The sequence below is a fragment of the Elgaria multicarinata genome, chromosome 4, assembly GCF_023053635.1.
Source record: "Elgaria multicarinata webbii isolate HBS135686 ecotype San Diego chromosome 4, rElgMul1.1.pri, whole genome shotgun sequence".
NCBI classification, from domain to species: domain Eukaryota; kingdom Metazoa; phylum Chordata; class Lepidosauria; order Squamata; family Anguidae; genus Elgaria; species Elgaria multicarinata.
In genome coordinates this window covers 117,357,230-117,382,863 of record NC_086174.1, presented here as the reverse complement: position 1 = coordinate 117,382,863, position 25,634 = coordinate 117,357,230, and the positions used below count along the sequence as shown (strand labels likewise).

The window sequence follows — 25,634 nt, the reverse complement described above, 5'->3', positions numbered from 1 at the left end:
CCTTTCAGTAGGGGTTCCGCAAGGCTCGGTGCTTGGCCCGTTGTTGTTTTCCTTATACATGTTGCCCTTGGGCAAGCTTATTCAATCTCATGGTCTCCAATATCATCTGTACGCCGATGATACACAACTATATCTGTCATCTCCGGAACTTTCTCCTGATGTTCACGATCGTATCTCGGCATGTCTTTCAGATATCTCAGCTTGGCTGCTTCATCGTCGCTTGAAGCTTAACATGGCAAAGACTGAATTGCTTGTTTTTCCTCCTAAACCTTCTCCTCATCTCTCATTCTCTCTTACTGTCAATGATGTTACGCTTACTCCGGTCAAGGAAGCTCGTAGCCTTGGCTTTATCTTCGACTCCTCGCTCTCCTTTATTCCTCATATTGAGGCAGTAGCTAAATCTTGTCGATTTTTCCTGTATAATATTGCCAGGATTCGATCATTTTTGTCTGTCTCTTCTGCCAAGACGCTTGTTCATGCACTGGTTATTTCACGGTTGGACTACTGCAACCTTCTTCTCTCTGGCCTTCCTTCTTCTCACATCAGCCCGTTGGTTTCTGTTCACCACTCTGCCGCAAAGATCATCTTCTTAGCACGCCGCTCCGACCATGTTACTCCGCTTCTGAAATCTCTTCATTGGCTTCCAATTCACTTCAGAATCCAATATAAACTTCTCCTGTTAACCTTCAAAGCTTTTCACGGTCTAGCTCCTTCCTATCTCTCCTCTCTCATCTCACACTATTGCCCCGCTCGTGCTCTTCGCTCCTCTGATGCCATGTTTCTCGCCTGCCCAAGGGCCTCTACTTCCCTTGCTCGGCTTCGTCCATTTTCGTCTGCTGCCCCTTACGCCTGGAACGCTCTTCCAGAACATTTGAGAACTACAAGTTCAACCACAGCTTTTAAAGCTCAACTAAAAACTTTTCTTTTTCCTAAAGCTTTTAAAACTTGATGTTGTGCAGACTTCTACTGTTACTTTCTACTGTTAGTTTTTCCCTACCCTGTGCCTGCTTACCCTTCCCTGTACCTGTTGGCATTCTCTTCCCCTCCTTATTGTTTTACTATGATTTTATTAGATTGTAAGCCTATGCGGCAGAGTCTTGCTATTTACTGTTTTACTCTGTACAGCACCATGTACATTGATGGTGCTATATAAATAAATAATAATAATAATAATAATAATAATATGCTTGTGGAACAGTTAGAGTAAAAAGCCTAATAAATAGCTCAGTAAAACAGGTCAGTATTTTATTTATTTATTTATTTAAACATTTGTATCCCACCCTAAATCACAAGGATCTCAGGGCAGCATACAGGTAAAATCATACAAACAATTTAAAACAATAAATACACACAGCTAAAATAGTATATGATTTAAAAACAGTAAAACCAGTTAAAACAATGTGCAAGCTTGGTGAATTTAGTCATCAAAGGCTTTGTTAAAAAGCCATGTCTTTACTGGGCTCTGAAATGAAGCCAGTGCCGGCACCAGTCGGGCCTCCAAAGGGCACAGCCTGGGTGCCACAACAGAGAAAGCTCTACCACTCTAATGAAAGAATGATATAGCATATATAATGAGTGTGTATTGTTTGTGTGTATAAATTAGAAAACAAACAAACATAGGAACTATACTTGAATGGAATTTTATCAAAAATGTGAAGTGCTTCAACATAAATGGAAATCAAAGTGCCAAAAGATCTCTTAGAATAAGGATTCCTTGCATGCTGCACTTGTGGATTAAGTTTATACGCAGTCAGGCCATAGCTAGATCTAAGGTTTATCCCAGGATCGTCCCGGGTTCGTCCCTGCCTGAGTGCTGGATGCCCTGTGTGGCACTTAGATGAATCGGTTTGACCCCAGGACAATCCTGGGATAAACCTTAGGTCTAGCTACAGCCTCAGTCTCCCAAATTTTCTCTTCCCACTTGCTCTTCATTTGGTTGCTCTGGAGACTTCTAGTTACAGGTTATACATGTGTATGCAGCTGTATACAATTGTTTAAGGTCTTTATGCAGGAATCCAGGGTCATTAGGTTCAAAAAGATGAAGCAGCATAACAGTGGAGTTACCAGTGGTCTAATGTGAAAATGTTCCTGACAGTAATCAGCTACTGCTTTCCAAGGCTCCTGCATCATCATCATCATCATCATCATCATCATCATCATTATTATTATTCTGCCTCCCTAGCTGAAGCTCTCTGGGCAGTTTACAAAGATTAAAACACTGAACATTAAAAACGATATGTAAAATTAAAAACCATAAAAAGAATAAAAACAGATTAGATAATATTGCATCTTTGGTGGAAATGTTTAAGTACAAACCAATATGACCACATCCATTTCAACAATATTGACTACAGTTCAGACGCCATACCATAGTTTGGACCCTAGCATGGGATGCAGGAGCAATTTAATCCTTTCCCTCTACTATGGGCCTGATCTGAATTGAGGGCCCTGCAGCTACTTTAGAGTAAAAAAGGGATTGGGGACATAGCTACTATATATAGATTTAAAGTAATGTCTGTTTTGACGTTCGCAGAGGGTGAGAATAGTCTCAGGATGCTGTAAATGATTTCATTGACAAGAAGCCCAATGCCTTGCGGCCTCTTCCTTTATTGTTAGGCCTTCTTCAAAGGGTTGTAATAGCGTCTGCAGGGATTCTTACAAACCATTTCTTGTTCTGTAAACCCGGGCGACTGCAGTGTTGTAAAAAAATCTCTGCAGACCTTATCAGTTTTTGATGTATTTAGCTTTCACGTGTGAGTGTGGTTTTCTTCATGATCCAATTAGAACTGATTAGTGCAAGGGGGGGCCAACATGGTGCCCACTGGTATCAGTGCGCTTGTGGAAACCTTTCCAATCCCTGCCCCCTTGGAAAAAATATTTTCAGTATTAAAACAATTTTAAAAACATTCGGGCAACAGGTTCTCTGTCCTTTTCCTGAACCTGCCACTGATCAGCAGCAGGAAGAAGTAAAGAGTTGCTTTCTGGCTCTGCCCAGTCTCCTTTTTCTACACTGACCTTGACCCATTGTTCTCTCTCTCCACTCTCAGCCCCTCAACTATTTCTCTCTCCTCTACCCTTTTGCCTTGCTTTTTCTCCCTCACTCCCAGCTTCTACCACCCCTCTCTCTACCTCTCCTAGGGTGCCCATATGGAAAGGAGGACAGGGCTCCTGTCTCTTTAACAGTTGCATAGAAAAGGGAATTTCAGCAGGTGTCATTTGTACGTATGCAGCACCTGGTGAAATCTCTTCTCCATCACAACAGTTAACACTGCAGGAGCCCTGCCCTCTTTTGTATCTGGTCACTGTAGTATAGCTCCTGCCACGGCCTGCTTCCGGCCTTCAGCGTCCTCGCATAGAAGCCGCCGGACGCAAGCCAGCGGTGGTGGCGGACACAGGTAAGTGGGGAAGGGGGTAGGGTGGCTTACCTGGGTCCACCACCACCACCACCACCGCCACTGGCTTGCATCCAGCAGCATTGGATGTGGACACGGATGCAGGTAAGGGGAGGGGCTTACCTGCTGCCTCCATCACTGCCACCATCTTTCTTCTGGTGGCTTCTGGGGCTGCCAGAAATGAAAGGGAGTAGGCCATGCAATAACTTAAAATAATGCAGCCTACTCCCTTTCATTTCTGATGGTGGCGTCACCGGAAGCCGCCAGAAGAAATATGGTGGTGGCGATGGAGGCAGAAGGTAAAGAGATGGGTGGGGGGTGAGGGGTGGGGCCAGCTCCAAAGCGCCGAGGCTTTGGACCACCTCGGCCTTCGCCCGAACTGCCTCGGATCCAGGGTTCGGATCCGAGGCAGTGCACAGCCCTAGGACACACCCCTTTTCAACCCACACAACTGAGCATCTGGACAGAGCACACGGCCTCCCCAGTTCACTCTAGCCTTATAGAACACCTTGCCCTCCTCTGAATGAGCTTCTGATAGAACTCTGTGGCTGAGTTCAGATAACACGCTACTTAATGGGGGGGGGGGTAAAAGGATCAGAATGGGGAACAACCATTGATTAGCATGTCATCCAAACTCAGCCCTTGTCTGTTCCACCCATATGTCTCCATTGGCAAACTCCTGTTAGCTTTGCCTCTTCATTTACACAGTGAGGTCCCTTTGGGTTATTTTCTTTGTTGTACTCCCTCTAATTGAAAGTTTAATATCTCCAATTTAATATCCTCTGCAAATTTAACTTAGGGCCTCTAAATGTTTCTGCCAGTCAGGAATGACCTTGATTCATAAAGCTCTTTCTTTTAAAAATGAAAAACTTCTCAAGTGACCTTGTACCAATGCTGACATTTCTAGAACTGTCTGCCATTTCCCCAGGACATTCCAATGAAAACAGCAACGACAGAAGAAAGCTGTTTTGTGATGTTTGGAACATCTACTCTGAATCAAATCAAAATATCCACAGAAAAGGTAAATGCTACTAAGGAACCATGGGCTGGGAACTGGTGGCCCTCCAGATGTTGTTGGATTACAACTCCCATCTTCACAGCCCATTGATGATGCTGGCTTGGGCTGATAGGGACTGGAGTCCAACAGCATCTGGAAGGCCACAGCTTCTCCAGCCTTTCTCCGAATTAGGAAATCTAGTTTTCATAGTTCACTTTAACCAACGTCAGGATTCAAGTACTGATTTATTTTTTTGTTTATATGGTTACATTTATATTCTATTCTTCTTGCAGTGCATCACGCATGGTTTCTTCCACTCCACCCCAGCCCAAGGCTGCCACCATTTTATCCTCACAGCAGTCCTGTGAGGTAGGTTAGGCTAGGTGAGAGCGACTGGCCCAAGGTCACCATGGGGTTCATTGCTGAGTGGGGATCTGAAGCTAGGTCTCTCCAGGCCTAGTCTGACACTCTGACCCCCTTTTCTATCCATAAATATTTATAGATTTATGGATTTACAATGTCATATATTGTTAAAATATACAGGAAAGCTCTGGTTATTGCTACTAGAGGTTCTATCTTCATTCTTACAATTATCGCCATTTAACTCTTTATAGGATATCTATGATTTGGTCAAGCCTGTAGGCCTTGCATCCCATTACGTTCAATTTTGGATTTGGGAATCAGTTGCTATATGTTCATTCAAGCTTCCTTACAGCTCTGTCTGATGAATCAGTGCTCTGTAGGGCACCTCATCCAGTTGTGCCAGCTTTACATGGTGCCTTCTCAGATACAGCCTTCTACAATTGTACCACACAAGGGCACTAGGAATGATACAAAGGCTTCTGGGAACAACTACCAATTTCAGATGATTGGGACATTGGCTAGCTAGGGCAGCCTTCCCCAATTGTTGGCCACCAATTCCCATCATCCCCATCTTACTGGTCATGCTGACTCGGGATTGTGTACATTGTAGTCTAACCAGCCTGGAGTGCAATAGGTTGGGGAAATCTGGTCTAGGATATTCATCATCCATTCATTCAAAATACATGCCACGTTCTCTACCTCATCTGGCACTTGAAGACGGATACAGTCCGTTCAGTGAGTGAGCAAGTTCTCTTTGGGTTGCCCAGCATTGGTTCCCACTGAGGGACCACTTAGGGAGCTGCACTGGCCTTTTTCCTTTTAAGAGGGCGCCTGCCCGAGCAAAAGCAGCTACTTGCACTTTCTGCTGGATGGTGCAGAGAAGAGAGTAGGTGGGACAGGAGAAGTGGTGGTGAGGTTGGAAGAGCCTACGGACCACCAGTTGACCACATCAGTCTGTTGTTTCACAATACTAATTTGAATTAATTTGAATTCAAATACCCTCCCCACCACTCACTTGGGTAAATACAGTTAAGATGTTCTTTCCTGCTGGCCACTCTCATTCTGTTTCTCACATTTGTATATCTGGGCTCTCAGTTGGCTTATAGTAGCTGTGCTTAGAATCTTTCGCTCTTTTCAATCAGTAAATTCAATAATGGTTCACCTCCTGCCTCACTTAGAAATAGTCTCTTTCTCTAGCAACAGGGATGTTTTGTTTGAGCACAGAGGTCTTTATAACCCAGCAGGCTCTTAGCAGGGTGTTCTCTGTGAATGGCCTTCACCGCTCCAGGACTCAAATGCTCAAAGCTTCGAGTTATATTGCATTCTTCAGGGAGAGATACAATAATTTTGTCTGCGCTTTTCATTTCAACTACATAACAAAACATCTCACTACATCTGAATTAACAATTGCAGAGGAATATCACCAAGCGGCACTGGCCATTCAGACATGCCAACCCAGCTGGGTATTTCGGCAGCCATCCCAGATAGAGTGCCCATGTGTGCTCTTTTACATAGGACAGTGCTCTATTTGAAGAGCTGCCAGAGGATCGTCCACTATTTTGAAGGCTTCTTCTATTCAAAGACCTGTCCAGTCTACAGTAAGTCTGGGTTAAAGTCAACAGGAGGGAATACAGGGAGCTTGAACTTGCCCATCAACAGCCCCTGGACAGCAGAATGAGCAAGGCACACAAGTCCCCTGGTCATGGTCTTCCACACTCAGGTGAGATGGACTGCATTTCAATTTTGATTTTGATTTCTAAATTTGCATCTAGATGTCCTCTTTTCTTTTTGGTGATTCACAAGTGGCCACCCTCGTCCCAGGGCATGGTGAGAAGGCCCATGATGGAACTAAGCAGTTGTATTCCTGGTCACTGCTTGGATGGGAGACCAAGGAAGTAGGAACCCCATGTTGTCTACCTTGAGCTCCATGCTGAAAGAAAGGCAAGATAGAAAAGTAGTAAATTAAAAAAAATAAAAAATACCGGCTTGCTACTTTCATCCTAGCAAGTGCAAGTTGAAAGGTAATGCCTATTGATGAGCTGTCTCATCAGGATTCTTACCTAAAGAGAGATTTTTTCATTTAAAAGGTCAACTGGTTGAATTGTATCTCATTACATTTCAGTATCAGGTACACTTCCATTACCCTTTTGAAAGTGTCCACTAAGTCAGGGGCTAAGAATCTGTTTTGAACAGATTAGTTCCTACCCCCAAAAAAACCCCTACATGTTTCAATTTTCCCTTGGTTGAGCGCTTTCTCCCCTACCAACCTGCCCGGTCACTGAGGTCATTGGAGGGCATGATCCTGGTGATTCCACATGGACCTATGCTCCGACTGGAGTCCACCAGGAGAAGAGCCTTCAGGGTGTCGGTCCCCTTCCTATAGAATCCCCTGCGTTTGGAAGTCAGGCAGGCACCAACGTTGTATCACATCCCGCACCTCCTGAAAATGTTGTTGTTTCAGGAAGCTTTCCCTAAATGACCGGCCATGTTTTCATCAGGAGTTTGTTCTTTTGAGAATGTAGTTTTTCATGTGATGTTTTTTATTCTTTTATTCTATTTTTTTTTGTTCATCGCTCTGAAATCTTTGAATGGGAAGCGGTATATAAATATTGTAAATAAATAAATAAATAAATAAGAGATGAGCCCAGGGAAAGGGGGCTGGCCATCTGGGCTACCCTGGAGTGCTGGATAGAGACCCCAGGTGGGCTAGATCACCCCAGTCTACCAGATTCTCCCAGTCCATAGGAACAGATTTTTTATTTATTTATTTATTTAAAAAGTGCATGCAGTTCATTAAACTCCTGTCTGCACTCCTGTTTCTTCCTTATGTTAATCCCTTTCTTTTTTAGAATAGAAGTTGTATCAAGTATAGGGTTCTGTTAAGCCAGGGGTGGGGAAACATGTGACCCTCCAGATGCTGTTGGAACATGTGACCCTCCAGATGCTGTTGGACTGCAACTCCCATCATCCCTAGCCAGAAGAGCCAATGAGGTGAGAAGATGGGAGTTGTAGTTCAATAACATCGGGAAGGCCATGCATTAACTTCCCTGTGTTATCCTGAAGTCATTTTTTATGTGAATGTGTCCAAAGTTATTCCATCCCAGGCTATGAGGCAGTGAAATCCATATGGATTTGGTTATTGCTGATTGAGCCAAGGAGGCAGACATTCATTTTGCTTAAATTGCTATCACTGCTTTCTAAAGTTGTGGAGTGGAAGGGCTTCTCTAAATGAGGCATTTATCATGCCCCCGTCATTTCCTACTCACAGTTGTTTATGGGTTCTTTAGATGAAGATTTAACCCTCCAGTTTCTCTTTTGTGACTAACTAGCACTTTGGGGGGTGGGATTTTAGAGCAGGGAAAATGCAGCATTTAATTGTGAAAGTGAAAGCAGGCACTATTTCCTCTTGTGCAATTGTGCTGCTCTGCTATACCACAGTGCCACCTGGGATTATGTTGCATAAAAGCCAGAAAGGAAGGCTCTTTGCGTAGTGTTCAGATCTCAGTTCCATTATGAAACCAAAAGTAGAAAAAGCAGATTAACAGCCAATTCACAGCCGCGTGCAGAAAAGCTCTAAAGAAGGCACTGTGGTGGCAACAAAAGCTGACAAGAATCAAAGGGAAACAGAGACACCATCTCCTGGGCATGCTGTGGTCTGTCTACACCATAAACAAGATTGGCAGCCATTGCTTGCATCATCTGGAATCTTTCCATGCTCTTCCCCAGGCAGCTTTTCAAGAAACAACAAAATACCATTTTTAAACCCACATGTGTTGACTGGATTGGGATTAAAAATTGCACAGTACTCTTCCCTCAGAGGTTTCAAGCATTTGCTTTAGGGTTCATCATACATTTCTTATGCCGAGTGATTTCTGGCATTTTATATTTGCAGTGATGAATGGGGGTGAAAAGATATATATTGAGTCCTTCTTGCCCATCACACATATAATGCTGTTCTGCAAAAACCAGTCACTTTTCGAAGCCAGAATTTCCCTCCTCGAAAAGTTTACCAAAGGCAAAAGCTTACTGACCTTTCGTTGGGGATGAAAACTGGCAGAATTGGGGATTGATTTCTGTTTCCAAGTGTTCACTGACACGCTGTGGCAAACTCAATGAACTGCAGCCATGTCAAGCATCTGCAAGCAGAAAGCAAACGAAATGGCTTCATGATGGCTTTGATTCTTTTCCTCTCCTTCCAGCTGTCTAGCATAGAAGAGCAGGCGAAGGAGGGGATCTGTGGGAAATTCTGCTCTGGTTGCCTCTGTTAGCCAAGCGCAGATTAGAACATTTGATGTAGTCACATTTGTCAAGATATGTTGAAGGGATGTAGTTTCTCATATAAGAAACTAGATGGTGGGGGTGGTTTATTATTATTATTATTATTTATTTATATAGCACCATCGATGTACATGGTGCTGTACAGATAACACAGTAAATAGCAAGACCCTGCCGCATAGGCTTACAATCTAATAAAGTTGTAGTAAACAATAAGGAGGGAAAGAGAATGCAAACAGGCACAGGAAAGTGTAAACAGGCACCGGGAAGGGTGAAGCTAACAGTATAGAGTCAGAACAAACTCAAAGTTTAAAAGCTATAGGGAAAAGAAAAGTTTTTAGCTGTGTTTTAAAAGCTGTGATTGAGTTGGTAGTTCTCAGGTGTTCTGGAAGAGCATTCCAGGCATGAGGGGCAGCAGAGGAAAATGGACGAAGCCGAGCAAGGGAAGTAGAGACCCTTGGGCAGGCAAGAAGCATGGCATCAGAGGAGGTTAATTATAATAATTGATAACAGTTGAGCACAATTCAAATAAGGAATACACAGGAGCAGTGTGCTTTCAAACAGTGGTGGCTGGTGGCTTCGAAGCATCTTGGGGAGCTCCTTTAGAGTTCTGACTGGTTCTGACTGAAACCTGGAGTGGATTCACTGCCCCATTGAAGTTGGAGCCACCAGCCTCTGTTGCTTTGGAATACCAGGTGCTGGACAGAAATGGCCTTGGAGCCCTATTATGAGCTTCCCAGCAGCATTTAGCTGGATCCTCTGGGCTTCCTGTTGGCATCTGGATAGCCACTGTGGGACTAAGACAACCTTTGGTCTGATTCAGCAAGACTTTTCTTTTGTCCTCATGCACACATGTTGAGCAACATAGCAGTAGCACATTAACAGTTCATTCCTATACACATCTACTAGGAAGTAAGACACATTGAGTTCAGTGGGATTTAATAGCATTACAGCCTAAATGAGAAAGGGACCATTGTCCAAGGTATCATTTTCTTATTTTCATGTTGAATCCCTTTATTGCAGTGTTTATGTGTCAGGCAGCCAAGTCTCTCAATTGTGTCCCTTGGAATGCTGGATATTCGATGGGTTGTGTCCGGTGTTAGTTTACTTAGACTAGACCAATTGAAATGAATGGGCCTTAAGTTGCACTAAGGTTGGATACAACTTCGCTATTCTGACATGCTATAAATCTGCCTTTATTTATTTGTTATATTTATATCCAACCATTCTTCTAATCTAGGAAATAGAAACCAAATGCACAGTTACAAGATGGGGAATACTTGGCTTAGCAATACTACAAACAAGAAGGATCTTGGAATTGTTGTAGATCACAAGCTGAATATGAGCCAACTGTGTGATATGGCTGCAAGAAAGGCAAATGCTATTTTGGGCTGCATTAATAGAAGTATAGAAGTATCACATGAGGTACTGGTTCCTCTCTATTCAGCCCTGGTTAGGCCTCATCTAGAGTATTGTGTCCAGTTCTGGGCTCCACACTTCAAGAAGGACGCAGACAAGCTGGAGCGTGTTCAGAGGAGGGCAGCCAGGATGATCAGGGGTCTGGAAACAAAGCCCTATGAAGAGAGACTGAAACAACTGGGCATGTTTAGCCTGGAGAAGGGAAGATTGAGGAGAGACATGATAGCACTCTTCAAATACTTAAAAGGTTGTCACATAGAGGAGGGCCAGGATCTCTTCTCAATCCTCCCAGAGTGCAGGACACAGGATAATGGCTCAAGTTACAAGAAGCCAGATTCTGGCTGGACATCAGGAAAAACTTCCTGACTGTTAGAGCAGTACGACAATGGAACCAGTTACCTAGGGAGGTTGTGGGCTCTCCCATACTAGAGGCCTTCAAGAGGCAGCTGGACAAGCATCTGTCAGGGATGCTTTAGGGTGGATTCCTGCATTGAGCAGGGGGTTGGACTCGATGGCCTTATAGGATCCTTCCAGCTCTACTATTCTATGATTCTACGATTCTAAGGAGCTCAAGGCAGCACACATGATCCTCCTCTTTTCCATTTTACCCTCATAACAACTCTGTGCTGTAGGTTATGTCTTTGTGTGTCCCCTCCAAAAGTGTAGATGGTTTCTTTCTCTCTACGACATTCGTGTAGATTTGGTGCCTCAGGTAGTTACCTCATTTGCCTCCATGATTGGACTATTGATAACTACTATATGCTACCTCCAGTATCAGAGGCTGTGTGTTTCTGTATACTAGTTGCTGGGGATCATGGATGGGAGGGTGCTGCTATATTCATCTCTACTTCTGTGTTTCTTTCAGGCAGCTGGTTGGCCACTGTGTGAACAGAATGCTGGACTAGATGGACCTTTGGTCTGATCCAGCAGGGCTCTTCTTATGTTCATATGTTCTTACAACTGGCCTGGAGCAGTGCAGGAGGCATAGAAAAGAGCCAGGTGTACTCAGTAAGGTGAATGTTTGGAGGAAGGCAAGAAAGATGTGGTCATTACTAGAAGGGACAATCCAAGGCCTTAGCTAGACTTACCTGATAGTCCGCGACAGAGGAGGGAAGATCTCGCATTGCGATTAATGCGAGATCCCTTCTCCGTTTACACGCGAGGCGCGACAACCTCAGGAAGAGAGGTGTCGCGACCGCCATTTTTTATTTTTAAAAGAAGAGGAGTGCATGAACATTTGTGCGCTAAAGGTAGGTGCTTTTTAAAAAAATAGTTTCATTTCCCTGCTCCCCCCACTCTACCCCCGATGGGCGCAGCTCCCAGCTCCACACGAGTAATCCGTGAGTCAAACTGTGGCAACAGGGCTCAGCTCAAGACCATGGAAAAACTGGGCCCAAAGGGGAGTGCTCTATCCCGGGGCAAGGGAGGGATGATCCCTCCCTGATCCCGGGAGGGATGATCCCTCCCTGATCCCGGGTTCCCCTGTGTGTCATGTGGATTGGCCCATGATAAAGCCTGGTCTAGCTAAAGCCTTAGAGAAGTATTGTTATATGAGGACACATTTAGTGACAATCCTTGCTCAAAATTCATTTTCCAACCACTCCTCTTGTGCCCAGTTCGTTGGTTTTATCTGATTGGATATTTCCAGACGCCTTTTTCACTGTACTGACCTTTCTTTGCAAATACAGTTTGTGTTGCAGTCTGGAAAAATCATCACATGAGAACAGTTACCAATTACTTCATTGTAAACCTCTCATTGGCCGATGTTCTGGTCACCATCACATGTCTTCCAGCAACTTTAGTGGTGGATATCACAGAGACCTGGTTCCTTGGCGGTAGCCTCTGCAAGGTGATCCCTTATTTGCAGGTATCGTTTGCCAGCTTTGGGGTGTGCACTGAAATAATGAAATAAAGAGATTAATGCAATAGAATCTATAACAGAGAGATTGTTCCATGATTAAGTAAGAAGGAGTAAGAAGGTACAGGTAAGAAGGAGGGACACTTTAAAACACTGGAATAGTGTGTGTGTGTGTGTGTGTGTGTGTGTGTGTGTGTGTGTATATATATATATATATATATATATATATATATATATATATATATATATATATGTGTTCTTTCATGTCCAAATTCAAACCAAATACTGTATATCTGCCCAACCTAACAGCAATGCAATGCAAAACAAAAACGCACACAAAAACTTGTGATAGTATATATCATTTCAATTATGAACAACCCAAACAATTAAGTTCAATGACATTACAACATGTTAAATTCATTACAAAATAGGCAATATCAGCCATTACAACTTGGGCCGTGCACAGCACACACGCACACGCACACACACACATGAGACTCGCCTTGAAGGCTGTTTTGGAGCCTCTGAAATGGCCCCAATTCGAATCGGGGTGGGGGCTCACTGTGACACCGAAGCTGAGGTGAGATTCAGCTCCTCGAAGTGGGTCAGCCTTGTGGGTTCTTGGGCGCCAGCCACACAGACGACACCCAGGAAATCCAGGAACAAGGTTGACTGGGTGTCTATTGGAGTCCCCACTCCTCCCCTTGCTTTTGATGAGAACTAGGCCTACGTCATCTTCCCTTGCTTTCAATAGGACCAAATTGCAGATAGTAGTCACTGGAACGTGCCCTTGGCGTAAGGGATTCATTTGATCCTGACAGAATCCTTGGAAGCTCTGAGCCAAAGGTTTTGTCTTACACCCACTTGTATTATCAATAGTTCTACATTGCTGCCTTGTGCTCCTTTTCCCTTCTTAGACGGTGTCGGTCTCTGTTTCTGTGCTAACCCTCAGCTGCATCGCGCTGGATCGATGGTATGCAATTTGTCACCCTTTGATGTTTAAGAGTACAGCCAAGCGGGCAAGGAACAGCATCATCATTATCTGGATTGTGTCCTGCATTATAATGATTCCCCAGGCGATTGTCATGGAATGCAGCAGCGTGTTCCCTGCATTAGCCAACAAAACCATCTTATTCACTGTTTGTGATGAGCATTGGGGAGGTGAGTGCTGTCCACCCTTGGCCAAGAAGGTATCACAGCCCTGATGTCTGCTTAGCAAGCCTGCTGTTGATCCTTCTAATTATATGGTGTTCCTTGAAAAGCCATTACTTTGTAGGATCTCCTCTTACCCTGACTTCCTTTCTCAGTCTTTAATCTCTAATGTGTAAAGTAAATTGGCCATGCAACTAGTTTTCTTAGGTACAAGTATCTTCATATTGCTCATTAAAGACAAAAGCTGTTTACAGCCCAACATTTAGGTATTTTGTTTAGATGGCTTAGGACTTGAGCACCTCAAAGGCTGCCTCCTTCCATATGAGCTTGCCACTCCCATGCATTAAGATCAGCCTCAGGCCAGACCTACACCAAGGACACTTTGAAAAACGGTTTGAAAACTGTATATGGAGTGTGTCCTGGGCCCCAACAGTTGTCAATACTCTTATAAACAATTTTAAAGCAGTAGATCCTGCCTAAGACACCCTCTGGGCCCAACAGCATCAAAAGTGAGTTGGGTGATGACTATTCAGTGAAAAGATTGGGCCTTTTTGGTGGTAGTGCCCTGGCTTTGGAATTCGCTCCCCAAGGAGGTACATTTGGAGGCAAACCTGATCTGTTTCTGTTCCAACGTTTTCATTTGCCAAGACCTTTTAGATCTGTTGTTATGAATTGTGCTTTTTGCTGGTGATGCTGCTTGCTCTGCTTTTAATTTAGCATTGGTTGTTATCTTGATCTGGTTGTGATTTTAATTTATGTCTTGCAGAATGTGGGGGATTAAACATTTAAATCAGAGGTGGGCAGCTTGTGGCCCTCCAGATGTTTTGGCCTACAACTCCCAACCAGCCATAATCAGTATAGCCAGTGGTGAGGGGATAAGAGTTGTAGGCCAATCCCGCCTTGAGAGGGTTTTACCCTTAAAGTCCTAAACATAATTCTATGAATAAAATTTAAAAAAACATCTGGGGGGCAGAAGTTCCCCACACCTGGTTTAAAATGCTCCCACTGCACATCTACAAAGGCTCCTTAAGCATAAATAAATAGCAACTGAGGGAGGTGGGTAGGCCAATTCCTTCACCCATTTACTTGGAAGTCAATCCTATTGACTCTACAGCTGCACCAACATCACAATTTCCCCTTGCTCCATATTTTCAGATCAATACATGTGTGGGAAGACTCTTCTGCATACCTGCCATGCTTTTGTGCCTGGCTTTTCAGTTCAATTGCTAACTGTGGATGGGTCACATGGATCTTTACCTTTAAACCAGACACAGAAAGGAGAGCATCTCAAGTACAGGAGGCCTTCAAATAGAGGACAGCCCTCTGTCAAAGAGGACACTTGGCCACCCTAGCATACATTGATTGGATTAGATTGGGGGCTGCCCTCCCATTAGGCAGAGTGATGCTGCAGGGTGAGGAGCAGAGGTAAGATAAGGAAGGACATCATTAGGTATGGAGCACAGCCTGCCCCACACTTCCTAAGTTAGCTGGCTACCTTGCAAGGCCATGGAGGATGCTGTTCCATTGGATACTTCCACCGAAGTAAGATTCAACACCTAGTCTAGTCAGCTTTTGTTTACAGAATGGAGAGGGGGTGGGCGCCATCTTGTTCTTGGGCAGCAAAACCTCTTCGATCAGGTCTGGGTGAGGTGGTGCCTCCACTGGGGGCTTATACATGTGGCTGCCATGATTTGCCCATTAAAAAGCATCTCAAAAACCAGGACTACTGCAGTCATGAAAGTCACAGCAGCTGCATGTCTAGGTTCCACATGGAGACGCCAGTTACATGTTTAGCACCTCCGTGTGATGTTATTTCACCAGCAGCCTCTCATACTGGTATGGGCGATCCTGTAAAGTTCACGGGGTTTAATCAAGCCATTTATGAACCTTCCCGAAGCTCTAACTGATGTTTTAACTTAGCACCCTCTATCTAAGGATTTGTTTTCCTTGATGAGGAGACCTCCTGGTCTCCCTCATTCTCTCCCATCCTGTCAGTCAGATCTAATTGGTGGAATCTTTAGTTTTACTTAAAGAACAAAGATCCTTAAGCAGCTGTTATGCAAAGTATGTGCCCTGGGTTTTCTTTGAAGTTCTGGCTCCAAATGCTTCCCCTCCCACCCCCTAGGCCACTTCAAAGGAAAATGCTCTTCTTCGTCCATCGTGATCTATCATCAACTTCTGCATAGGCTTGGCGGCTTCTACATTTTTTCTTCCTTTTTCTAAAAAAGGCTTTCAGTGTTAAATTAGAAGCCATAAACCTCTGAAGGTTGTTGAAATAAATACTGTAATTATACCTGCACTACACCACCTGAAGGTCACCATGCAGGCAGGTGGTGTCTCTTTATGAGATTTCTTTGCTCTTCCACCGGCCAGCCGAAAGCTCAACTCCTTCATGGTAATTTGGTCATTTCCCCTGCAGTAAAATGTCAGTTACAGTTCTGGTTCCCAAATATGTCCATGTTATTAAGGTTCAGCCCTTTTTTTTGACTTAGACAGTTACAGAATCCCCTAATGTATTGTGTATACCATGTACTATGCGTAAAATATCTCTGGTTCATGAGGAGTATACAGGTCAGTCCAGACAAATTCACAGTTGTAGATGTCACAATCTCACAGTTAATGCATACTGGTAGAACACTTGGGAGATTCACGTCATTGAAGCCCTGTGCACTTCAAGTTGGACTACCAACCAGTTAGACATGCGTTAGTTTGACAATTAATGATGGACAATCCTGGGCCATTTCTACACCTGCCTTTTTCCCCGGGATTGTCCCAGGATCATCCCTGTGCATCCAAATGACACACAGGCAATCCTGGGAGCAGGCAGAGATGACCCCCCAATTTCCCTGGGATATTCCTTAGGTGTAGAAAGGACCCTGGTGTTTTGGGTGCTTTTAAGTCCTATTATTATTATTATTATTATTATTATTATTATTATTATTATTGGGTTGGATCCAGGTTTACCCAAGATCAACTGCAGTGAGAGAAGTGAACTTCCCTGCCCCATCTTTCCAGTAGAGGCTGGTGGCTCTGATGTCCATGGGGCTGTGAATCCGCCCTGGGTTTCAGTCAGAACTCTGAAGGAGAATAGCTCCTTTAGAGTTCTGACTGAAACCCAGAGCCACTTCACAGACTGATTAACATCGGAGCCACCAGCCTCGATTGGCAGTTCCCCATGGCTGCTCCTGCAGTGCACTGAAAATGCCACACAGAGAATCAAGAGACTTTGCTGAATGGGGTAAGCAGTGGTGTGGGTGGGAGGGGAGATTCCCCACACCCCAATGCCCTTCCTCTTGTGGAAGGCAGATCCTGATCCAAACATTGTACTTTAATTCTTTGAATGTGGTAGTATGGCTTTATAGTTTGTTGGTATGTGTTTTATTCATACTGTAAGGCAGGGTATTAGAACAGCGCTCCCTCCAGGTTCTGGACAGCCCTTAGGCAGGACACTTTGCCAGTCAGTGCAGATGATACTTGAGCTAAATCAGCCTTCCCCAACCTGGTGCCCTTCAGACATTTTGGACTATATCTCCCAGCATTCCTGACCTTTGGCCATGCTGGCTGCAGGTGATGGGAGTTTAAATTCAAACATCTGGAGTGCACCAAGTTGGGAAGGTTGATCTTGATGGACCAATGGTCTAAGGCAGCTTCTGATGTCCTTAATAAAAACTTTCAAAACATTCCACCTGTCACTGTGCTTCTCTATGAATGCAGTATTACAAGGCACTACCAAGTTTGGAATTGGGGCACTTTCAAACAAGGGAGTACAGCTCCCGGCAGGGCTGTGGGTGTCTCTGAAAGTTTGCACAAGCTCTGGCTCAAACTGAAACAGTGGCAAAGGTGGGCAAATAGAATGAACCTATGAGCACTGCCTTATTAGAAGTGGCCCCTTTTACGGCCATGCTTAGCATTTCTATACCACCCAATTGCTAAAGCTGTCTGGATGGTTTACAAAGGTATTTGGCACTGGTGAAAAAGCCACTTAGCTAGTTCCTCCCATAGTGCTGCTGTAATGTTTAAAGGCCCAACACCATGCAACAAATATGTTACAATCTGGGTGATTTATTTTGATTTATTTCTTTGTGAGATTTATATATTGCTAAGCAAATAAAATCCCTAAGCGGTTAATGATGTAGGAATGATGATTAGAGTTCATAATGTAGGAATGAATGTGCTTTGGTGTGATGGATCCTGCTGTAAGATGGTTTTGCCTTTTCAACCCTCTGACTTTACGGTGGCCATGTTCAGATGATCATATCCTGGTTTAATAAGCTGAAATATGAATGAGCCTTTAGCCTGCACACATGTCCCATTGCTCTTCCCTTTGAGCAAGCAATAATTCAACCAGGATGGCTCTAATTAACCACAGTTTCCCATTTCATCTAACCGAGAAACTATGATAATCAGCTTTGGAACAAGCCAGGATATTAAACCACAGTTTGAGGTTGGATTAATATCCTGGCTTGTTGTGAAGCTGCTAACCATAGTTTCCTGATTCAGATGAAACAGGAAACTATAGTTAATTGAAGGCTTCCTGTTTGTTTGTTCACACCATAAAGGGAAGAGCAAAGGGGCACTGTGCATCATAAACTTTAGTTCATGTCTCAGCATATTAAGCACTGTGCATTAACAATATGTTACAACTTCAAATGAGAAAGCACAGAGGGAATCAAGAGAGATGTTACTTATGTGCCTTTTGATTTGTTTTTTGCAGCTGAGGTCTACCCTAAAATGTATCACACATGTTTTTTCCTGATAACATATATGGCCCCACTGTGTCTCATGGTGTTGGCCTATTTACAGATATTTCAAAAGCTTTGGTGCCGACAGGTAAGCTCTTTTGCTATGAGTTCCATTTTTGTGACTGTGTCATGTAGCCTCTTAAATGCCACAATATTTGTGTATTTCAGTGACTGCTAAAAGAAAAAAGAAAAAAGATATTATTTTTGAGTCAAATAATGATTTTTAATTCCCAGAAATGAAATATTTCATTCAAAGTCAATGCCATTTATTCAGCAACATCAAAGCATATAAATTAATATAGGAAAGATAAGTGTGCACAACTAACCCGCACACCTGTCACGTACATATCTGATGCTCAGTCTAAAGAGATGAAAGGCAATAAATAGTTCCTGCTAAGATGGGATAGTTTTCTTCAGGATTTCATAAGTTCTCTCTAAATGAACGGGCAAGAAAAAAACTAGAATATAGAAGAAAAGTGTCGTGAACTTTGCAGAAACACTGCATTACCATTTGCTTGTTTCCTATTTTTACTGAAAGAGTAAGTTAAACCCATTAGCAGGATTTGTTACTATTTCCACTCATGGAAAATCACATAGTTCTGTTTTTCGAGTATAGTTGCCAAAGTGAACAAGGTATTACGCTAAGAGGAATTAACCAAGCAAACCTGCTTAACACCTATTATCTACTGGAATTTGACTCTTTTTACCATGTCAGTGACATTGAGCTAAGCAGCCCTAATTAGTTGTTAGAGTCACTGAAAATCATAGTGCATAATTGCTTCCCAGTGGTTTTAGAGCTCATTAAGGGAAACAATTATTTATCAGTTAACCCTTACATATATTGACATGTTTACTATATGCACGTATTATGGTTTCCATGGCTTGGACAGATAGTCTTCCAGAACAGTTTGTCTTGTGGTTCCCCCATCATGGCAAGTCAATTATTTTAGAGATGTGATGCAACACTGTTGCACCATTGCAACATCATAGCTAGTGGCATTAGTCTGATGTGGCTAGCCAACTTGGATGGTGCATTAATACAGCCCCATGAGTTGGGGCTACCACAGCAGTAACAGTGGCTATTATCAGATGCAATGTCACACAAGGGCATATGTTGTATCTCAGATTTCATGATCCGTACAACTTTATTGAGTATCCAAGGCAGTAAGCCTGTATACACCAGTTGCTGGGAAACATGGGTGGGAAAGGGCTGTAGTATCATGTCCAGCTTGTGGGTCCCTAGTTGACAGCTGGTTGGCCACTGTATGAACAGAGTGCTGGACTAGATGGATCCTTGGTCTGATCCAGCAGGACTCTTCCTATGTTCTTCTGAGTTCTATCTTCAGAGCTCTCTTAATTCTAACATCAAGGGCTTCAAGATCAAAATTGAGATGCATGAACAAAATGAAAATGTATTTGTAAGGGCATCTTTCATTTTACCCATAGAAAAGTGACTGCATTGAAATCGATAGGTTGGCTACAGATTTCATCATGCATAGAGCAGACCCATTGAGATCAATAGGACTCGACTTAGTTATGATTAACTTGTCTCATCAATTTGATAGGTCTACTGTGTATGACTAAACCTAGATCCAACTTTGTGTGTGTGTTAAAAGTATCTGTGTTGTAACCTCACTGCTAGTCAATCAATGCAGCAGGTTTTCACTCTGAGCCAATGGCAATAATTAAGATTCCAATTACTATGCTCTGTTAGATTCCAGGAACTTCATCTGTGGTTCAGAGAAAGTGGAAGCCTCTTCAATCTACAGCACAGAGCCGACGGCTGAGGCCAGCAGCAAATTTGAGGATTAGTGCTGTGGCAGCTGAAATCAAACAGATTCGAACCAGGAGGAAGACAGCACGTATGCTCATGGTGGTTCTCCTGGTTTTTGCCCTCTGTTATCTCCCAATTAGCATTCTCAACATATTAAAAAGGTAACCTTCCTCCACAAAGAGTCATAACTCTTTTCTGGTCTACAAGTGATGGACTGCTGTGATTCAGGGATGATTTTGCAACAGATGTCCTCTTAAAGAACCAGAACTCCACTTAGAACTTTAAATCAGTGAAATAACCCTATAACAATGGTAGTTGCAGTAGTTTAATAATGGTTCAGAAGCTTCCGCTAGTGCAGAATACGGCCGCCTGGGTATTGGTGGGGGCTGGGCGGTCAGCTTATGTGACACTAATACTACACCAGCTGCACTGGTTTTCTGTGTGTTTCCAAGTCCAATTTAAAGTATGGAGTTTAACCTTTAAAGGGTGAAATGTTTTGGGCCCAAACTGCTATGCTAAGCTGCCTGCAGTCAGTCTTAGGTCAGCAACAGAGACCCTTCTACCTGCCCACCACCAAAGGAGTGGTGGTTAGTCTGGTGATTGTAAGGGAGAGGGCCTTCTCAGTGGTTGCCCCACATCTCTGGAATCAACTTCCATTTCGTGGTTAGTTAGGCCCCTATTTTGCAGGTCTCCAGGAAAGCTCTAAAGTCTCATTTGTTCTCACTAGGCTTCTCTTAAGTCTGGGCCATTACTTTTACTGGTAAGTTTTGTTTTTATTGATTTTATTTGGCAAACTCATTTTATATGGATTTTATTAAAACATGTTTTTATGGATTTTTAAAAATTGTAACCACTTTGTGTAGTTTTTATCTTGTACACTGCCTTGAGAAGGTTGCACCATTAACAGCGGCCTAGAAATTAGATAGATAGATAATAGTAGTAATAGTACCAACAGTATTGAGAATATATGAATATATGATGCTACCTGCCTTGTACTCAGACAGATGATTTGTGCACCACACCTAGTGATGTCTACTCTGACAGGCAGCATCTCTCCAAAGTCTCAAGAAGAAATCTGTTCCATCTGTGTCTCCTGAGATCCTTTTACGTAGAGATGCTGAACCTTCGATTTTTGACAAACTAGAAATGAGCACTAGCCGTGAGCTCTGATTCATCCCTGATACAGCATGATTAGAATCTGATTTTTAAACTCTGCAGAGAGGTGGGCACACCCAGGCTCATGTTCCCTCTACACTATGGCCAGACCAGCCAGATGTAAACATGGCTGGGCCAGAATATCTAGCATCCCTCATTTGCTCCTTAAGCCACAGAAGAGGCAAAAGGAGAGGAAGAAGAGAGTCCAGGAAGGAGGCAGGATGGGAGAGCCTGCCTGAAAAGCAACACTGTTCTGGGTCTGTGCCCTTTCTTCTAAGCCTCAAACTACATGTAACACTAAATGCATCACTTGGAAGCACATCGGGGATTTTAAAGAAATTAGTAATTGTTGCAGAGGGACTGATTTTGATTGGGACCATAGTACATAGGGAAGGGAGGTTTAACCTTTTCCTGTCCAGTCATGATTACAGTAAAAATACACACACACACACACACACACACACACACACACACGTTACCATTAGGGTAAAAAGCTCCCATTGGTGTCAGTGGGGCCTTCCCCCCAATTCTAAATGCAGTGTGGGTGGGGGATTCTCATAGGGATCATGGCTGGGAAGTAAAAGGCTAACTTCCTGCTCATTCATGTTGTGGTCCCAAAGAAAATCCCCGAGGCATCTACTATTTTCCCCCCCCAATCCCAGACATGTTTCCAAGTGAAAAGATTAAGCATCTTGTCTAGCTTGACCATGAGAGAGGCAACACTTGGGGCAGAGAAAGGACAGGTGAAAGAAAGGAGCAGTTAAAGCATTGCAAGAGATACTTAAAGACACTAGAGGGTGCTCTATTCCAAGAACTAAGGGGATGGAGTCTGGGTGAGCTGAGCATGTCCCTGAAAAGGGAATTGCAGCACAACCAACTAGTCATGTCGTCTCAGTGATGAGCCGGGGCTCTCCAAAGAACATGGCAGATGACACAACCACAATCCTAACCCATTCCCTAGCAAAAGTGGAGTACGCGCTCGTGTTCTGAGGTCAGCAAGAGCACAGTGTTCACAAATATCAGAGAAGTACCCATATAACCCTTGTTCCAAGTTGGTCTCTTTGATCAGGACTGCTCTCCATTTCAAACTTTAAGGATGGGGTGAGGGGGTGGGGATTGCACAAAACCCCAGGAATCCCAGCATAGCTGGCTGTAGGATGCTGGAAGTCATAGCACTTTGCATAGAATTGCACCCTAAATGGGGTTGCAAGATTCTTACCAGATGGTGTCACTGAAAAGTGTTTCCTGGCCTCTGCCTCCACTGGTGAAACAAACAGCAGCTGCAATCTTGCAGAAAGTTGCTGATTATAGAATCATAGAATAGCAGAGTTGGAAGGGGCCTACAAGGCCATCGAGTCCAACCTCCTGCTCAATGCAGGAATCCACCCTAAAGCATCCCTGACAGGTGGTTGTCCAGCTGCCTCTTGAAGGTCTCTAGTGTGGGAGAGCCCACAACCTCCCTAGGTAACTGATTCCATTGTCACACTGCTCTAACAGTCAGGAAGTTTTTCCTGATGTCCAGCTGGAATATGGCTTCCTTTAACTTGAGTCCATTATTCCGTGTCCTGCACTCTGGGAGCATCGAGAAGAGATCCTGGCCCTCCTCTGTGTGACAGCCCTTTAAGTATTTGAAGAGTACCCATTGATTTCAAAGGGATTCATGTCAACTTCTAGGCAGGTTTATAGATGGTTCCTCCATGCAGAAGACTGCAGCCTGAATATTTATTTATTTTTGAACTGAAAACTTTTTTTATACCACCCTCCTTTGTGTGGGATTTTGGCATGCAACAAACACAAGGCAGATAAAAATGAGAAGACAGCAGATAAAACTTGAAGACAGAGGCTCTGGAAGCCCTGGGAATGGCTCCAAATCCACGCTGTGTCAGTTGTGTGACACAGCCGCCGATTTGGAACCACTCTGGGGCAGAGAGCCAAAGACATGCAGCAGTAACATCAAGACTTACCCTGACTTTCCTGCCTGTGTGAGGTCAGTGCACCTCTTCCCCATTTGTCCTCATTCGGGCACTGCACGGGGAGGGGGGCATTCCCAGATGGAAGGCAACCTCTCATTGGTCCCAAGAAGCCATGGGAGGGAGTGGACCCATCGAGCCCAATGCGCCCTAGAAAGGCCACACTGACTCCCTCCATGTAAATAACTTGCTGCCACCCTGCACCAGTGATACCGCAGGGTTTGGCAGCAGAGTGGAGCCAAATTGGCACCATAAAGACAGCCTCCAAAACATGTTTAATTAAATCAGGAAAAGCCTGTTTCAAAGCCTGGGTAAATAAAGACTTTTTGCTTGGTGCCTAAATGATAGAAGCATTGGTGCCATCTCCCAATTGCAGATGACATTCTGCTGCTGAGAAAAGCCTCCCCTTTGTAAAGCAGAGGCTGATGGCTCCGATTTCAGTAGGGCTGTGAATCCATTCTGGGTTTAAGTTAGAACCAGCCAGAACTCTCAGGGAGTTATCCAAGGGCGCTGAATCCTAGCCCCAAAATAGGCCCAGTGCCTTGGAGAGCTCTTTTAGAGTTCTGGCTGGCTCTGACTGAAGCCCAGTGTGGATTCACAGTCCCACTGAAATCAGAGCCACCAGCCTCCGCTGCCTTTGCAGACAATCTGCATACCTCTGATAGAAGAGGGATCGGGGAGGGGGGATCTACACTACTGCTTTAAAGCGCTTTATAACAGTTTTGACAACTGTTGGGGCCCAGGACACACTGCATATACAGTTTTCAAAACATTTTCAAAGTGCTTTAAAGCGCTTTAAAAGCAATAGTGTACATCCCCCCCCCCCCCGGAGTGGAGAATTACAAACAGCAGATAGTTGGTGTCTATGGCAGGGGTGCAGAACTGCTGGGGCTCCAGTTTGGCCCTCCACTCTGGCCCTCCATGGCTGCTTAGGAGACCATACTCCCTTCCTCTGGGCCCTCCACCTTTCCCAAAAAAACAATCATCTGGTGATTTCCCAACTTTGGGGCACATCCCCCTCATTCTAACAGTTGAAATGCCTCTCCTAAGGCATTAACTGGCAGTAAGTGCTTTGAGCTAAAATTGCTGGGCTTTTTGCCCCGCCCCTTTGCCCCACCCCTTTTGCCTTCGGCCCCACCCAGCACTGCAATGTGGCCCCGAGAGCTGAGAATTTGGCCTTTAGACTGAGTAAGGTTCCACACCCCCTTTAGCTGTGCTGGGCAACATGAGTAACACCCCCTTTAGCTGTGCTGGGCATGGGAACTGTGTGCACCGTTTCTCATCTAGATTCCATGTACATGTGCATGGCCTGATTCCATGTACATGTGCTCTTTAGCTGAATCAAGATATATGGGATCCATGGCAACAGTCACATATAAGATTTGCACTCTCCCAGAGAGCTTGGTGCTTCTATAGTTAGCAAGGAGACCATCGCATCTGTGTCATCTTCTGCACTTTGATTCATGTCCCATGTAGAAATCTTTACAGAGTATCAAACTCAAAGCTAATCTGAGTTGTTTTCTATTTTTCTCTCTCCTCTTTTTGTAAGGGTATTTGGGATGTTCGACAATGCTGATGACAGAGAAACTGTGTATGCCTGGTTTACATTCTCCCATTGGCTTGTATATGCCAATAGCGCAGCAAACCCAATTATTTATAACTTTCTCAGTGGTAAGTCATGAAGCTTTTGCAGAGGCTTCTGCTAGGCTGAAGGGGGGAAAGGCCTGAAGTGGAGGAATGGCCTTAGAATACATAAGGTACACATCCTCCAAACCCAATTCATCCTCCCAGGATATTTTATGCTAAAAGAGGCCACTTAAAGGATCCAATAGGGAAGGGGGTGGACTTGGAAAATGTCCACTTTCAATTGCCTCTCCTGCTTTGGGCCTATAACCTCCTGTCAGCTTCACTGCCACTGGCTGGCCTAAAACTTGACCTTCTCTGTTGCTCTTCTGCTGCCAACATTCGCTGACAGCATTAGGACAACACCAACTCACAGTCCCCACTGATTTTACAATGTGTGCATGTGCGAGAGAGAGGGGACGCGGGGAGGTAAGGGATAGGTCTTTTAAAATAATGAACACTGAGCATGCTCAGTGCCATTTCCTTTGGACACCCCTTTAATCAAAGGGGAGGCATTAAAATAAATACATAAATACTCTCAAATAATCTGCGTAAGAGATGTTGTCTCGTCTGGATTTATCTAAATTGTATTCCTGGCATGTTAAAAACCCAACAAATTTAGGATTCGTTTTTGCATGTGCCTTGTTTGCTGAAACACATTTCTCATGCCGCTGGTGCTCTTTGATTTGACAGGAAAATTCAGAGAAGAATTTAAAGCAGCTTTTTCTTGCTGCTGCTTTGGCAATAGCCACCACATGGACAGACGACTAAGAGGACGGACAAGCACAGAAAGTCGGAAATCTTTGACCACTCAGCTCAGTAATTCTGATCATGTGACAAAGCTGTCAGAGCATGTTGCATTGACCAGCATAAGTACTCTTCTAACAAATGGCACTGGCTCCATTCACAGCTAG

General features: G+C 44.0%; 1 protein-coding gene across 1 annotated transcript in view; it reads left to right on the top strand.

Annotated features, from left to right (window-relative positions):
• HCRTR2 (hypocretin receptor 2) overlaps positions 1 to 25,634 on the top strand; it is a 30,087-nt gene extending 4,453 nt beyond the window's left edge. The window contains exons 2-7 of the mRNA XM_063125053.1: positions 12,135 to 12,313; positions 13,222 to 13,465; positions 18,171 to 18,286; positions 19,913 to 20,133; positions 24,647 to 24,768; positions 25,414 to 25,634. Coding sequence (XP_062981123.1) covers positions 12,135 to 12,313; positions 13,222 to 13,465; positions 18,171 to 18,286; positions 19,913 to 20,133; positions 24,647 to 24,768; positions 25,414 to 25,634 — 1,103 coding nt within the window. The remainder of the gene's footprint in view (positions 1 to 12,134; positions 12,314 to 13,221; positions 13,466 to 18,170; positions 18,287 to 19,912; positions 20,134 to 24,646; positions 24,769 to 25,413) is intronic.